The 15,646-nt window shown below is 43.8% G+C and overlaps 1 protein-coding gene across 2 annotated transcripts in view; it reads right to left on the reverse strand.

Moving 5' to 3' along the window:
* ANKRD12 (ankyrin repeat domain 12) overlaps positions 1–15,646 on the reverse strand; it is a 118,021-nt gene that overhangs the window by 67,352 nt on the left and 35,023 nt on the right. For both annotated transcript variants that reach the window (XM_034762616.1, XM_034762615.1), the window contains exon 2: positions 7,643–7,780. In XM_034762616.1, coding sequence (XP_034618507.1) covers positions 7,643–7,729 — 87 coding nt within the window. In that variant the 5' untranslated portion in view covers positions 7,730–7,780. The remainder of the gene's footprint in view (positions 1–7,642; positions 7,781–15,646) is intronic.

Below are 15,646 nucleotides of genomic sequence, written 5' to 3' on the forward strand. Positions count from 1 at the left end.
AAGTGCTGATAATCTTAGAAATCTAGCAAGGGTAGACATGGATTGTGTTAAGAGGAGTCCATTCCTACCATTTAGATATGACACAGAGGGTGGAGGTAGGCAATTGTTCTCTCTCACCAAGAGCTCTTGCTTGTGTCCCATACAACTCAATCCAGCCATCCCTCCTATAGGTTTAACATCTAGTTAAACATATGTGGGGGAGATAAGAAGACACTAAGGATATAATGATAAGGATATAATGATAGCAATATACCCATGACACTTAGGTCTATGTCTCCTCATTAAGTGTGGACAGTATATGACCCTATATACAGTATATGTCTCAACATCTGAAAGTTAGGTATCTGAATGAGAAACAGTTGGCACAAACTCTATCTGGGTAACATTGATGAAATACTCGTAGGCAGAGGTAAACAAGTTGAGAAGTTAGAAGTAGGCACGAAGATGGCATAAACAGTGCACCTGCAGGGCAGATATTTCACACATATGTAGATTAGAGACTGGAATTTTGATTTTACAAGAAGCACAGCACTTGAAAAAAAGACTTTTTGTCACAGTCCACAATGCCAACAAATGGAAAACAATGACACTGAAGTTGAAATGCTGACAATACCATCTAAAGAGCTCAAAGTGCCACAGTCCCGGGAACCACAAAAAATACCACGTAACTAGCGAACACTAAAATTATTAGCGCCCTGTGCAGATACAAAATTTATATCTGCGGATATAAATCAGTATCCACGGAGCTGAAGAGCTCTACCGGGAACTGCAGCAGAAAAAGCAACAGCCCGGTGGGCAGCCATTCCCAGGACTGAGAGCCCCAAGATGGCAGCTCCTTCGGGGTGGTTGTACCATCCCCAGCCCTGCCTACTGCACTAGCATGATCAGGAACATCTGCTGGTGAGCCTGGTGCCCGGCCCAGCGGGTGGGGTGGGGGGCAGCACAGCCATGCCGGAAGAGCTGCTGTCGTGGGTGCTGGCTTCTGGGAGAGGCAGCCCACTGGGCTGCTGCTTTCACTGCTGCAGTTCCCAGGATGGCAGTGTGTAAAATGCATGCAACAATATATATTCCAAACAAAAAAATCCATGTTAATGCAATTTTTAAATTAGTTTATTATTTTTACAGCTCTATAAATGTGCCTAGTGCATTAGAGATAAAAAATCCCTATGTCCTGAAAAAATAAAGAAAGGTGAAAGATATAATAAAGCATAACTCAGCTCCTTAATACACTCTCATAGGGGAGCAATCTTTATACGATTACTTACTAATTCTCACAATAATACTGTTTCTATAACCTTAGCTAAGTTTGCACTATTACAAATGTATGCAGAATGACATAACTTTTCATTCTTGTATACTACACTTACACTAAACTGTAAAACCAAAGCCAGTTCTACTGACCCTAATTTATTATGGAAGCCAACTGAGTTCCTCAGCCTACCAGGAATACAGATGTGGCAATGATTATATGCCATGGAGACAGCATTATCACTGAGTTCCACAATTTCAAAGTCTTGACTAGCTCTAGAATTGGTATTTTCTCACCACTCTCTTGTATTTCTGTTCATAGCATTCTCAATTAATAGTAGCAGTAATTAAATTCACAAGACTGGTCAGTTTCACAGCTGCTATTCAGAACCCTGTAGGTTGCAGTGAAACTGACAACAACTAGAATTTCACTCTACTGCTGTTTGGGAAAACTATAAAAAAGAGTAGCATTGATGGCAATGACTAGCTCTCCATGAGGGAAGGACTGTGACTGAGCAGATATTCTCCACTAAGAAATTATACTAGATATAAACAGACAACATAAGAATCGGGCCTTTCTGATTACACTAACAGAGAATGGGTTTGTAACCTAAGGGTCTAGTTAGACTTCCTGCTACTAGATGAGCAGGTAGCAGTAATGGTCATGCCACTTTCCCCCCCATCCTCACACACCAAAAGGGTAAGACCACTTATTTCAGATGCAGACCATACAATGGTCATCCATGCCTCTCTCATCTTGAGATTGGATTACTACAGTAGTAGATCTAGAAATCAAACTGCAACAAAATTCATTAATCTGTTTATGCTGTATATATTTGTGTGCATTTTTGACCTGTGCTCAGGAGGCAGATTAAGATATATTGGGGCCCTGCCCCCTGCTCCTCCCCTTACCCCTAGACCCCAGCACCTGTACTGGCTCAGGCGAGCAGCTCAGCCAGCTCTGCCTGGGGGCAGTGGGAATATACATTGCTCACCACTCTTCCACAGACTTCAGGCTGGGCTGGAGGCAGGGTCTCAGAGGGAAGAGGAGGAGCAGGGGGTATGGCCTGAGTTCCCGCCACTCCTCCGGGCCTCCAAATTGTCCGGGGCCCCCACTGGCCCATGCAGTAATCCGCTGCTGCCTGTGCTCCATTATTGGCACTTTCTGCCTATATGCTCCTGGGGCCCAAATCCTTGGATGGGCACTTTTTGGGTGCACCTTCAATAGGAAAACAGGTGTGATCTTACCTTGTTAGCTAGTCTAGGTTTCCCAAAGTCTTTTCCCTCGTCCTGGTAACACATGTGAAAGCTACAAACTACCTTGTCACTAGGATTTTCCTTAGTAGTAGTTACCACAGATTAACTAACATGAGGTAAGACAAGGCCTTTTTCAAAGTTAGTGCAAATAGAAAAAAAGAAAAAGGAAAGATTATTGAATAAAATGGGAACATACCATGTAGAGAAGATCTAACATTCATATATCACTAAATCATAAGTATTGTTCACACCTAAACCCATTAAAGTAGCCGAAAAGTTTAATCAATAGGCCTCTTAACAACTCAAAATGTCATTAACACAGAAGTGGGCATGCTGGCTGCAGAGGCTGAGAGGTTCAATGTCAACAAGAGAGACAGAGAAACTGAAAGATGCATGAACTCTTAAGGGGTGAACAGTTTATTACCTTATTTATCTAATGAGTAACAAAGGTTTTAGCCTATCTAGATAGATATGGGTGTAGTCCTAGATATGGCTTTAAAAAAAAAGCAAAGCTCTTTTATTGCAAATGTTAAAATAATATACATGAATATAATGTTTTCCTTTTGTTTTCAATAATATATCTAAAACTAAGCCAGGATGGCACCATACCTATCTAATAATATGAAATTGATACAAAACCATATGTTAAGAGTAAGTCTATTACTTATTTTGAAACATTTGATTTTTTTTCTCCCATTTAAACTGATGACAATTTTCTAATAATTTAAGGTAATTTTGGTTTCAGGATATACTTTGGAGGCAAGAAAACAATAAAGTCAAAAAGAGTCCAACCTGTGCGGAGAACAGGCAAGGGAGGGGTGTGTTTTGACTGTGGTCAACAGGGGCACATAAGAAGGAGATGCCCATTTATGAACTGTGAGGTGAAGGTTATAAGGTTATATAAAGTCCAGTAGCTAAGCACCTAGGGGCTGCAGAGAGAGAAACTGCAGTCACTGTCAGGGTAATAGAAGGCAAGGTAGGAAACAGCCCAGGGATACCTCAGTGAGTGACAGGAACTGACTCTATAACAACACTAAACTACCAATACTTAACACTACCTTATACTAAACACTAAGAATAAAAATTATAAACTATAAAACCTTCCAAATGCAATCAGTGGAGAAAACCCCTGGATTCAAATAGACTGGAGTGGTTCACTTCCATCTGGCTCACTGATTGGAAGGAACTGAGATAGTAGAGGACACACCACCCATTTACATAGTCTCATCCTCAGAATGTTGGAGGACACTGAGGGAAGGGATAGGAAGGACTCATATGAGTTCTGACATTACTACTAGGCAGCTCATTACCCACAAGTGGAAATACACAGAGCCACTTGAACTTCAATATCACACAAATCAAAACTGCTTTTGATTTCACAGAACAGTGGCGTGATTGTCTGTGTACCACTATGAAAAATTGTGTGTGGACAAGGAGTTGCAATACCAAAATATTTTAGTGAAATGAGCTTCTTGCCTTGACATCTCCTCATTCTGAATCTACTGCAGCAACTTTCCTACAGTAGAGTCTAATCATAAGTGTCAATGCCTTTGCACATCAAATTCAAATACTAAAAGGAGCCAAAGTTTTAAAATTATAAAGCTTTAAACATTTAAGTATCCATAAGAGATTTATTTTGCTGTCTTTGCCTACTAATCAGCCCTTTTAGCCACACTTGGGAGAATTTCCTTCTGCAACATTGTTATAATTCATTTGTACTGCTTGGTTTTTACTTCAGAGGTCTGAAACTATTTTTTTTAAATGTAGGCACTTGGCTTCATGATTTTTTGTTGCTCAAACTCATTTTAGATTATCCACTCTTCTAAAGATTTTATAGTGCTGGTACAGGTACTAGGTTGAATCAGAAGAATTTAGCACTAGTAATAGTTTGTGCATTTTTTTGTACAGGAGAATAGACTGCACCTCCCCCTCAAATGCAAACGTCAGTTAATAACCTTGTATATGTACAAAGAAGTCACTGTTTGGGTTTGTGATTGTCTAAATGATAATTTATTTAAAATCTTGCTTGCTAGATTTAGTTATATAAAGCTAGCCAAAAAACGTAATTAAACTAAGGTTTTGCAGAATGCTAAAAACCTGCTTTATAAAACTATCTAGTGAAACATTAAAATATTAACTACTATATTAATTTATCCAGGACTTCAGTTTTTTGAATGTTTTACACCATTGTTTAAATTGCATAATCCTGGAAAATCCAAAATATAGTTCTACATCTTCCTCTGTCACAAAACAGCATCATTCAATATATTCCCTACTTCCACACACAACTGCAAATACCATTTCAACCTGCATTCTTCTTAATCAACACAGTATTCAATATTTTTATGTTTAACATCAATATAACCACATACTTATTTTTCCAATCCATAGCTGGAGTATGAAGTTGTGCACATGCTAGAGAAGGTAGGTATGTTGATGGGTAGTACCATTGGAAAAGGTAATCTGAAATGAATATGGGGCAGTGAGGAAGGATGAAGTTCACTAGGAATTTCCCATATTTTTTGTGTTTGTATTGGTCACTGATAAACTTCAGCAAACTTAATTTACACAACAAAGATTTTGGTGATGGAATAACCAAATAGTGACAAGGTTCTTCAGAGCTCATGTGACAATGAAGTGGTTTTATGCAGTCACTAAGAGTGTGATCAATTTGTTCCTTTTAACCCCAGGTAAGAAATTACAATTGCTCTGAGTGATTAATGCAGTGAAACAATATACTCAAATCTATGAACAAATGTATTACCTATATGTAAAATTATACCTCTGACAGAGCAATGATGTGCTAGACAGTGCAAAAGAGGTGCATTGTCTTGCTTTGAGGCTTGTGCCCTGGGATAATGTCAAACTGTTTAAAGAGATAAAAGATGATAAAAAGTTGTTTCAGCCTATACAGGTGTTATATAAAATTGTTATTAAAAATAAATAAATTGAAATTGAAAATGCTGGCACAGACAGGATGTGTAAGAATTAAAATCTATGTATTATGGGTTTTCAAAGTTCCTGGGATATCACAAAAATGTTTCAGCAATAGACAAAAGTGGTTAAGATGACAGGAAGCATCATATATGAAACCACTGGATAATTGTTTTGATTGGTTAATTCTGATGAGACTTGGCTGCCATCTCTTTTGGACAGTTTTTCTTGGAAGCCCTTGACAACTTATTTAGGAGTGAGGAGCAGAAAATGATGTTACTGTGCACCAGTGAGCTTCATTGTGTTGACTTTTCCCATCCTCACCACCTGATGGGACCCCAGGATTTACCTTTGAATCACTTTCCTGATGTTGAACAATATCCTCCCCAAATGACATCATCTACTCCATCAGGTTGGCCAAATCCTAAGAATTTGGATGTGAACATAAGGTTCTTACCATTATTTCTTCCCTTGCACGTCAATTTCTTTCCCCTACTTTATTTCTCTAACCTCTTCCTCATCTTCCTTCCATCTTAGCCAGGAAAAGTATAACTTTGCATTACTTTTCTGTGACCAAAAAGGCAAGCTGAAATAAATGTCTTAAAACCCAATTCAGTTTGCCAGATTCCAGTAGTGGCAAACAAAGTAATATATATTGTGTTCTGTGCCTGTGATTTTCCAGAAGTTAAACTGCAATCAACAGAAATAGAACCTAAATCTTCTCCTTGTTTGTTGTTGTTGTTTTCTCTCACCCCCTTCATATTAATTAGCTTAGCTTCATCTTAAAAAGAAGCAGGATTGACTCCAACAACTCAAGAGGCAATACCTGTAACTAACTTTTTCTCAAGGTTATTTAATACCAACGGAGAGACTGTCAAGCAATGGATTTTCCTTTTAAAAGACTGTACAGCTAAAGAAAATAAGGGAAATTAAGTACAAATTAATTTTAACAATTTAAGTTTCAAATTCTTTCTTTTTAAGTGTTTAATAAATGGTTTAAGAGGTATTGATGGTGATTGTTACAGTAGGAGTATTTGCTTTACGTAAAACCTGAGCCACAATTACTGTTTAATGTTCCAACGGTAAAACAAGGATTCTATCAGTACTTTAACACCTTCAAGCCCATCACCCTTTCAACACAACAAACTGAGCTATTCTACCTGGAATCTTTACACAATATATCCATTGGCAGAAGAGGGGAAGAATAATACTGGGTAGCATCACTTAGCACACCCTCTCCCCAATGTAACTATTGTACAGAAGAGGACAACGTATGGCACCCTGGCATACCACCTTCTGGGATTTGATAGTGCTGTAGACAGCACTACCTCCCCCTCAATGTCTCTGAGCCCTACTGCCAAATTATGAATGCTCATTACATGTACAGCTACCCCAAAGAGCTCTCTGTAGCACACTTACACAGAGTTGGTCATAACTGGGTCTCAGAAGTTTTGAAAACGGGTGAGACAGCGATATTACTGAGTAAAATTTCAGTTTGCATAATCATATAATAACAAAACAGTATACTGCTTAGGGTCAACTTTATCTTACTTTTTTTGCTTCACTCAAAAACTAAATCACACAATTTTTAAAGTGGACTCTCACTCCAGGAACTGCAGCATTTCTAAGGTAATTACACATCTTTTTTCTGTATTAAGGCTGGAAGTCAAATGTCAAACACTCAACAACTGCCTGTCCTATGCAAGGAATGTATTTGTGTTTACAACATTGATCTGTGCTTTTTCTGGAGGAATTCAGAAAAAGCTACTAAAACTATACATACCGGTACATATATATTCTAGACAAAAATACAGAATTAAATGCAGTAATCTAAAATAGCAACATCAAAGCGTAAAGACATCAGATGACATAAGACACGAATAGCACAATGGCACAATAAAAATAAATTCAGCATGTCCAGTTTCTTTTAATATTAAACTGCAAGAGATTAAAAGGTTTTAAAAAATTCCTAATGTCTGCTGCACATATACTGATGAGCATATTAACAATCAAAAACCTGTAATCTATTTTAGCTAGATTTTTAAAGACCAGGATACCAAAATACAGATTCACATATATTTCCTAGGGTTGTAATGGCATACCTTGACCTATGATAGGGTTTCTTATGGTTGATACATGTTATATAGTCCTACAAAATTAATCATCTTTCAGTGTAATTTATTTAATTACATTTCCTTTTTACCTTTCTTCCAGTTGGTTTCTCCACCATGGTGCTATCACTGTCAGAATTTTCAATCTGAGCTGCTTTTGTAGACCCAAATTTGGGCATTTTATAGCTGTTCAGCTAGCTGTATCTTGTATGAGTGTGTTCATCGTGTGTCTGCAAAAAGAGAAAATGTATTTTATATACACTCATGCGCATCACAAAGCCATGCAAGTGGCAGTGTTGTCACTGTGGAAGACACTAGAGTAAAGACGAGACATTAGAGTAGAGCTGAATTGGATTAAGAGTAGGAATAGAGCTGAATCACAGCAGACAGACCCTCTTCAGAGAGGTGCAGGCTCAGTTCACAGCTGAACTCAAACTTATAGCTACATCACACTGGACACTCTGACAAGTACAGCTCTGTCCTTGGGATGCAGAATAGGAAGTCTAGCATAGACACAAAGCTGTTACTAGATGGTGTTAAAATGGAACTAAGTTCAGCTGCTGAACCAGCTCTACCCTCTAGCGTGCCTCTTTCACTGACTGCTGTTAATATTTCTATGCAGTTCCCAGACTTATTGACCAAGGCCTCATATCTCTGAGGTAAAGCAATTATCACTGCACCCATTTTACAGTTGGAGAGACTAAAAGATTGCACAAAATCACTTCTAGCAGAGCTACAACAGAATTCAGTTCTCTTGTATGGCAGATCCAAAGTCTCATCCACCTAAACACACTCCCTTTCAGAATGAATGTGTCAAATCTATGTACTTGGCTATCTTATCTACAACCATCTATGAAACCAACATACCACACTTTCTTTATAGAGACTAGAATTTAATTCAGGAACCTTGATCTCCAGGGTCCTACTGTTATCTAGCAAATGGTTATGTAACCCATCAGCAAAATGCATTAAGTGAAGTTCAAGAGATTTGTAGTATGAACTCAAGGTGTTCAATCCCCACAGCTACCATACAAGGGTCATTATGGTACTATTTGAGAAAATTTCTGGAGGGTTTCCCCTCCCCCCATTTTTCCAATTAAGTAAGGTTGCAGCTAAATTACTGATTAAAATCATATTTTGTATCCTCTCTAAAATCTACCAAGGAAGTCAGGTTGGCCTGAAAATTGGTAGGTCAGAAGCCTGGCACAAGGTCACCTCTGGCAAAGCCAGGAATACAATCCAACTCCCTCAAATAGCAGAATCAAATCTTATCCTCTCAGCCACACTGCACATAAAAGGTTACGCCAGATCTGTGCCTGGCTAAGCTGTCCGTACACTGGGGCTACTGTTACCTATGCAGCTCTATAAAGGACAGACATATAAGTGAGTTTGCCTAGCAAATAGTTGCACATGATGGAATTTTGTGCAGAGAATGAGGAAGGAAGACATGGTGTGGGAGGGGACGATAGTCCTGTGGGTAAGGCACTTGCTGCCACTATGGCATAGCTCCAGCCCTGTCAAGAATGGGGAACCCTAGACCTCTGTTGTGCAGGAATAAAGACTCATGGGTCATGAACATGCTGGGTAGTGACCCTGTAACCAACTTACTGAGATGTGCACAGAGAAGCCTGACACTGAACTTCAGGAAGCTCACTGATCCAAAAGCTATGGGTCTACATCCAAGTCTTCCATCATTAGGCTCCCTGGTGGCCAGCCTACACTTCTGAGCCTTAGAAAGATCATATGGGCCACCCACAACATGCCCATGAACCTTAATAAGCTATTTTGGCTAATCCAGGACTCAGAAGCTAACGTTGACTGATTTGAGGATAAGGAACAGTCAGCCCATGCTCCAGAGAATCACTTTGCAGAGGGTCCTGGGACAGGAAGGAAAATGAGGAGTGGAGTGTTTGGTTAAACTGAAAACTCATGGACCAGTGTTGTGTTTTGTGTAGCTTTTCTTTTTAAAACGGACAACTATTTTTCCAGTTATTTCTGGAGCCACCATTTTACTGTAGCATTCCCTAAGCTACCTACCAAATTCACTATAGCCACTTTATTGCCATACTCCTGAAGAGATCAGATGGGATGTCCAGAGATGCTGTATGCTTAGGGCCATTGTTGTGCTTGGCGTAACATAGAATTGTCAATAAAGATTAGGTCTTTTCCTTTCGTGAGATAATTACTCTGAAAAGAGCTTTTGTACACGCAGACTCTCTTGGCTGTGTTTTTGGAAGACTTATCAATGATGACCACCTGAGTCAAACTCTTAGATTCAAAACAAAGTTTAATATTGTCTGCTAAAACTTGATATCCCAGTCATAGGAAAGCAGACCCAAACCAAAGGAAATTCACTTACAAAATACTTGATTATGGTGGAGTTGTTTGCTGCTGCACAACAGTGCCACCTTGTCTTCATATCTTTTCTGACTGTGGGATTTCAAAATGCCAAACCTAAATGTCGGAAAACCAGGAAATGTATTTCTTTTAACACTAATCACAAACTTATGAAAACCAAGAAATGTGCAATTAAGGTGCTTTTTCACACACACACACACACACACACACACACACACACACTTAACTCTGTTTCACTGGGTTGGCAATATGTAGTGGGAATTTCACAATATCTTATCCTGCCATTACCAAAAAAAAAAACCAAAAAACCAAAAAACAACCAAAACTATATTCTGTTCCCCCACAACTCCAGACCATGACTCATCCTCATACAATGCAACAGGACCCTTAATGTGGCCTCTGTAGCAACAACAATATGGAAAATAATTGCTTATGGTTGACAGAGCACACTGGACACACTGAGCTCGCTCTCCTCTTTGTTTCCAGCTGCATAGTCACAATTAAAAAGGTTAACACCACAATAGAGGATATCCTAAAATTAGTTTTCTGCAGTTTCAGAATATAGTCCTCATTCCCAAGAGAAGGGATCAAGATGCTGGCCTCCCTGTGAAAGAATTAAGGCTGTGTGATTACACTGTATGTGAAGAAGCATCTTAACCATACAATTCCTGGTTTTCATAAATTTGTGGTTTGTTTTTTCTTGTAATGCTGAAGTTCTTTTTGGTATAGGAGGAGAGACTGAGCACAATCTCAACTTTAGCTGTTGCTAATGGCTCTGCTATAAAAAAGTAATCCTGTATATGTTCCCGGCAATCAATAAAACTTAGTTCTTGATAAATAACTAATTTAGCCCTCAAAATCGAATTATTCTAATATCTGATTTTGATAGTGTGGTGACAATGCCCTGTAAATTCTTATTTTAATTACATTTCACTCTAGCACTGTAATTGTGATTGTTTTAAAATAAAAGTAAAGGAACACTTATTTGTAATGCTGCTTGGAATTATTATTTTTGATCATTTTACTACACTTGAAGGACGCCAACTGAACCTACTCATAGATTCATAGACTCATTAGAACATGCAGTACAAGGAGCTCATGATTTTCCTTAAATAAGGGAGAAAAGGGTCTGAAAGCTTTCTGATGCGGTAATGTAAAAGACGGTTACTCACCGTTGTAACTGTTGTTCTTCGAGATGTGTTGCTCATATCCATTCCATTAGGTGTGCGCGCGCCGCGTGCACGATCGTCGGAAGATTTTTACCCTAGCAACACCGGCGGGTCGGCTGTGGAGCCCCCTAGAGTGGCGCCTTCATGGCGCTGAATATATACCCCAGCCGACCCGGCGCCCCCTCAGTTCCTTCTTGCCGGCTACTCCGACAGTGGGGACGGGGGGCGGGTTTGGAATGGATATGAGCAACACATCTCGAAGAACAACAGTTACAACGGTGAGTAACCGTCTTTTCTTCTTCGAGTGCTTGCTCATATCCATTCCATTAGGTGACTCCCAAGCCCAACTTAGGTGGTGGGGTCGGAGTGAGACATTGCTGTGTGCAAAACCGCTGATCCGAATGCAGCATCGTCTCTGGACTGCTGCACTAGTGCATAGTGAGCTGTAAACGTGTGGACTGATGACCAAACCGCCGCTCTACAAATGTCCTGGATCGGAACTTGCGCCAGGAAAGCAGTCGAGGAGGCTTGGGCCCTCGTGGAGTGAGCGGTGAGGTGCGGTGCTGAGACACCTGCCAGGTCATAGCAAGTCCGGATGCAAGACGTAATCCAGGAGGATAGGCGTTGTGAGGAGACCGGTGAGCCTTTCATTCGGTCGGCCACTGCAACGAAGAGTTGCGTCGTCTTTCTAAAGTGCTTTGTGCGGTCAATATAGAAGGCCAGGGCCCTGCGTACGTCCAGGGAATGCAAACGTTGATCCTGGCGAGTGGCATGTGGTTTGGGATAAAAGACCGGGAGAAATATGTCCTGGTTGATATGAAAAGGAGAAACCACCTTAGGGAGAAAGGCCGGATGTGGACGAAGCTGCACTTTATCCTTATGAAAAACTGTGTAAGGGGGCTCAGATGTAAGCGCCCTGAGTTCAGAAACGCGCCTTGCTGAGGTGATGGCTACGAGGAAGGCTGTCTTCCAGGATAGGTACAGAAGTGAACAGGTGGCCAGTGGCTCGAATGGAGGACCTGTGAGCTTGGAGAGAACCAGGTTGAGGTCCCACGTCGGGACTGGCTGACGTTGTTGAGGGTACGTCCGGTCTAAGCCCTTGAGGAATCTAACGACCATCGGGTTAGAGAATACCGAGGACGCGAGTTCCCCTGGGTGAAAGGCCGATATAGCGGCCAGGTGAACTCTAATTGAAGATATCGCCAACCCCTGTTGTTTTAGGGAGAGGAGATAGTCCAAAATGAGAGGAATGGGTGCCTGCAACGGGGATGTGGCTCGTTGTTCGCACCAACAGGAGAACCGTTTCCACTTGGCCAGGTACATGGTCCGTGTTGAGGGCTTCCTACTGCTCAGCAGAATCTGTTGGACAGAGTGCGAGCACTGCTGCTCTGCCTGGGTGAACCATGGAGCAGCCACGCTGTGAGGTGGAGTGATTGCAGGTCGGGGTGACGCAACCGGCCGTGGTCCTGAGAGATGAGATCCGGACACAACGGAAGCGGGATCGGTGTCTGAACCGAGAGCTCCAACAGTGTGGTGTACCAATGTTGTCTCGGCCACGCAGGAGCGATCAGAATTACCTGTGCCTGGTCTCTGCGCAGTTTGAGCAGTACCTTGTGGACCAGAGGGAACGGTGGTCTTTCCAGGGAAGTAGAAAGGCATCCGAGAGGGAGCCCGGAGCTCGACCTTGTAGGGAGCAGAACACGTGGCACTTCCTGTTGTCTCGAGATGCAAACAGGTCTATCTGGGGAAACCCCCACCTCTGGAAGATGGAATGTATAATGTCCGGACGGATAGACCACTCGTGCGTTTGGAAGGACCTGCTGAGTCGGTCCGCTAGAGTGTTCTGGACTCCAGGGAGGAACGATGCCGTGAGATGGATTGAGTGGGCGATGCAGAAGTCCCACAGGCGAATGGCCTCTTGGCATAGAATTGACGAACGTGCTCCTCCTTGCTTGTTGATGTAGAACATGGCCGTGGTGTTGTCGATGAGAACTAACACACAGCGGCCACGTAGGAGATTGAGGAATGCCTGGCACGCCAGGCGTACCGCCATCAGTTCCCGAACATTGATGTGTAGGGCTAACTGGGATGCAGTCCACAGGCCCTGGGTATGGTGTTCGTTGAGATGGGCGCCCCAACCCAGAGATGACGCGTCTGTGACCAGGTGCAGAGAGGGTTGTGGGGCGTGAAATGGCATCCCCTCGCAGACCACATTGTGATCCAGCCACCAGGTGAGGGAGGCCAGGACCGAGTTCGGGACCGTGACCACCATGTTCAGGCTGTCCCGATGTGGACGGTATATTGATGACACCCAGGTTTGAAGCGGGCGAAGTCGAAGTCTGGCATGCCTGGTTACGTACGTGCAGGAAGCCATGTGACCCAGCAGGGTAAGGCACGACCTCACCGTGGTAGTTGGGAAGGCCTTGAGCCCTTGAATGAGGTTCGTGATGGTGCCAAAGCGGTTGTCTGGCAGGATGGCTTGTGCACGTCTGGAGTCTAGAACTGCGCCGATGAATTCTATTCTCTGGGTAGGTTCTAGAGTGGATTTGTCCTTGTTGAGTAGGATGCCCAACTCGTTGAATGTGTGCACTATTCTGTGGACGTGAGCTTGAACTTGCTCCTTGGTGCGACCGCGCACCAGCCAGTCGTCTAGGTACGGGAACACCTGTATCCCTTGCCGACGAAGGTACGCTGCCACGACAGCCATACATTTCGTGAACACCCTTGGGGCCGAGGATAGGCCGAAGGGAAGGACTGTAAATTGGTAGTGCACCGTGTTTACCACGAATCGCAGGAAGCGTCTGTGAGGTGGGTAAATTGAGATGTGAAAGTATGCGTCTTTCATGTCGAGGGCGGCGAACCAGTCTCCAGGATCGAGGGAAGGGATAATGGCCCCCAAAGAGACCATGCGGAACTTCAACTTTATTATGAATTTGTTGAGTCCGCGCAAGTCCAAGATGGGTCGCAGACCTCCTTTGGACTTGGGGATCAGGAAGTAACGGGAATAAAATCCCCTGTCCTTTAACTCTATCGGAACCTCCTCTATGGCCCCCATGGCCAGGAGCGTAGAAACCTCCTGTATAAGAAGTTGCTCGTGAGAAGGGTCCCTGAAGAGGGACGGGGAAGGGGGGGAGGAGGGGGGGATGGAAGAAAACTGGATAGCGTATCCCCTCTCCACCGTGCGGAGGACCCAACGGTCCGAAGTTATAAGGGACCAAGCACGGTGGAAGTGGGAGAGGCGATCCCGAAAGGAGGGAGCTGGATCCTGGGGGATGACTGAGGCGCCGTCCTCGACCGCACCTTCAAAAGTTCTGTCTAGGACCTGAAGGTGGTCTTGGTGGCCCTTGGTTCTGACCGGGTTGAGGGCCAGCCCATCTTCTCCTACCACCTCGCCCTCGCCTTCTGGCAGGGTCCTGTCTCTGACGAGGTGGAGGGGGGTAAAAACGTTGAGGCTGGGGCCTAAATGGTCTGCGCTGGGGACCCGCAACATGCATCCCCAAGGAGCGCATGATTGTCCTGGAGTCTTTGAGGCTCTGCAATCGAGAGTCCGTCTTCTCCGAGAACAACCCCTGTCCTTCAAAGGGCAAATCCTGTAGGGTCTGCTGTAATTCAGGGGGCAAACCCGAAACTTGGAGCCAGGAGGTCCTGCGCATAGCGATACCTGCGGCCAGGGTTCTTGCGGCCGAGTCCGCTATGTCCAGGGAGGCCTGTAAGGAGGTCCGAGCCACCTTCTTACCCTCCTCAACCATGGCTCCAAACTCTTCCCTGGACTCTTGGGGAATCAACTCCTTAAACTTCCCCATAGAGTTCCAGGAGTTGAAATTGTAGCGGCTCAGTAGCGCCTGTTGATTCGCCGCTCTAAGTTGTAGCCCTCCGGCTGAGTAAACCTTACGGCCAAACAGATCAAGCCGCTTAGCCTCTTTTGATTTTGGCGCTGCAGCCTGCTGGCCGTGGCGCTCTCGTGCATTCACTGATTCCACCACCAGTGAACACGGTTGGGGGTGGGTGTACAAGTACCCATAGTCCTTAGATGGGACAAAGTATTTCCTTTCCACCCCTCTCGCTGTGGGTGGAATGGAGGCAGGAGTTTGCCATATCGTATCCGCATTCGTTTGGATCGTGCGGATCAAGGGTAACGCCACCCTCGATGGGGCATCCGATCCAAGGATATTCACGATCGGGTCGTGCACCTCCACTATCTCCTCCGCCTGCAGGTCCATATTACGGGCCATCCTACGCAGGAGATCCTGGTGAGCCCGAAGATCTATCGGAGGGGGACCCGTGCATGAAGTGCCTGCCACTGCCTCGTCCGGAGAGGAGGAGGAGGATGCCTCCGGTGGTACTGGATCCAAGGGGGGGTCCCGGTCCCCCTGCTCTTGGGTCGGAGCGTCACCTGCACTTGGGTCCATGGTGTCGGGTGGTGTAGACACAGAAGCCTCCACGCCTCCAGGCGGAGGCCGAGAGATGGTGGATTCTGGGGCCCTTCTGACCGAGTGACCCGAGCGAGAGGTCGATGGTAATGAAGCCCCTTGCTCCTGGTGGTACGCCCACGGGGTCCAAAACGACCAG

This window comes from Trachemys scripta, chromosome 2, assembly GCF_013100865.1.
Source record: "Trachemys scripta elegans isolate TJP31775 chromosome 2, CAS_Tse_1.0, whole genome shotgun sequence".
NCBI classification, from domain to species: Eukaryota; Metazoa; Chordata; order Testudines; family Emydidae; genus Trachemys; species Trachemys scripta.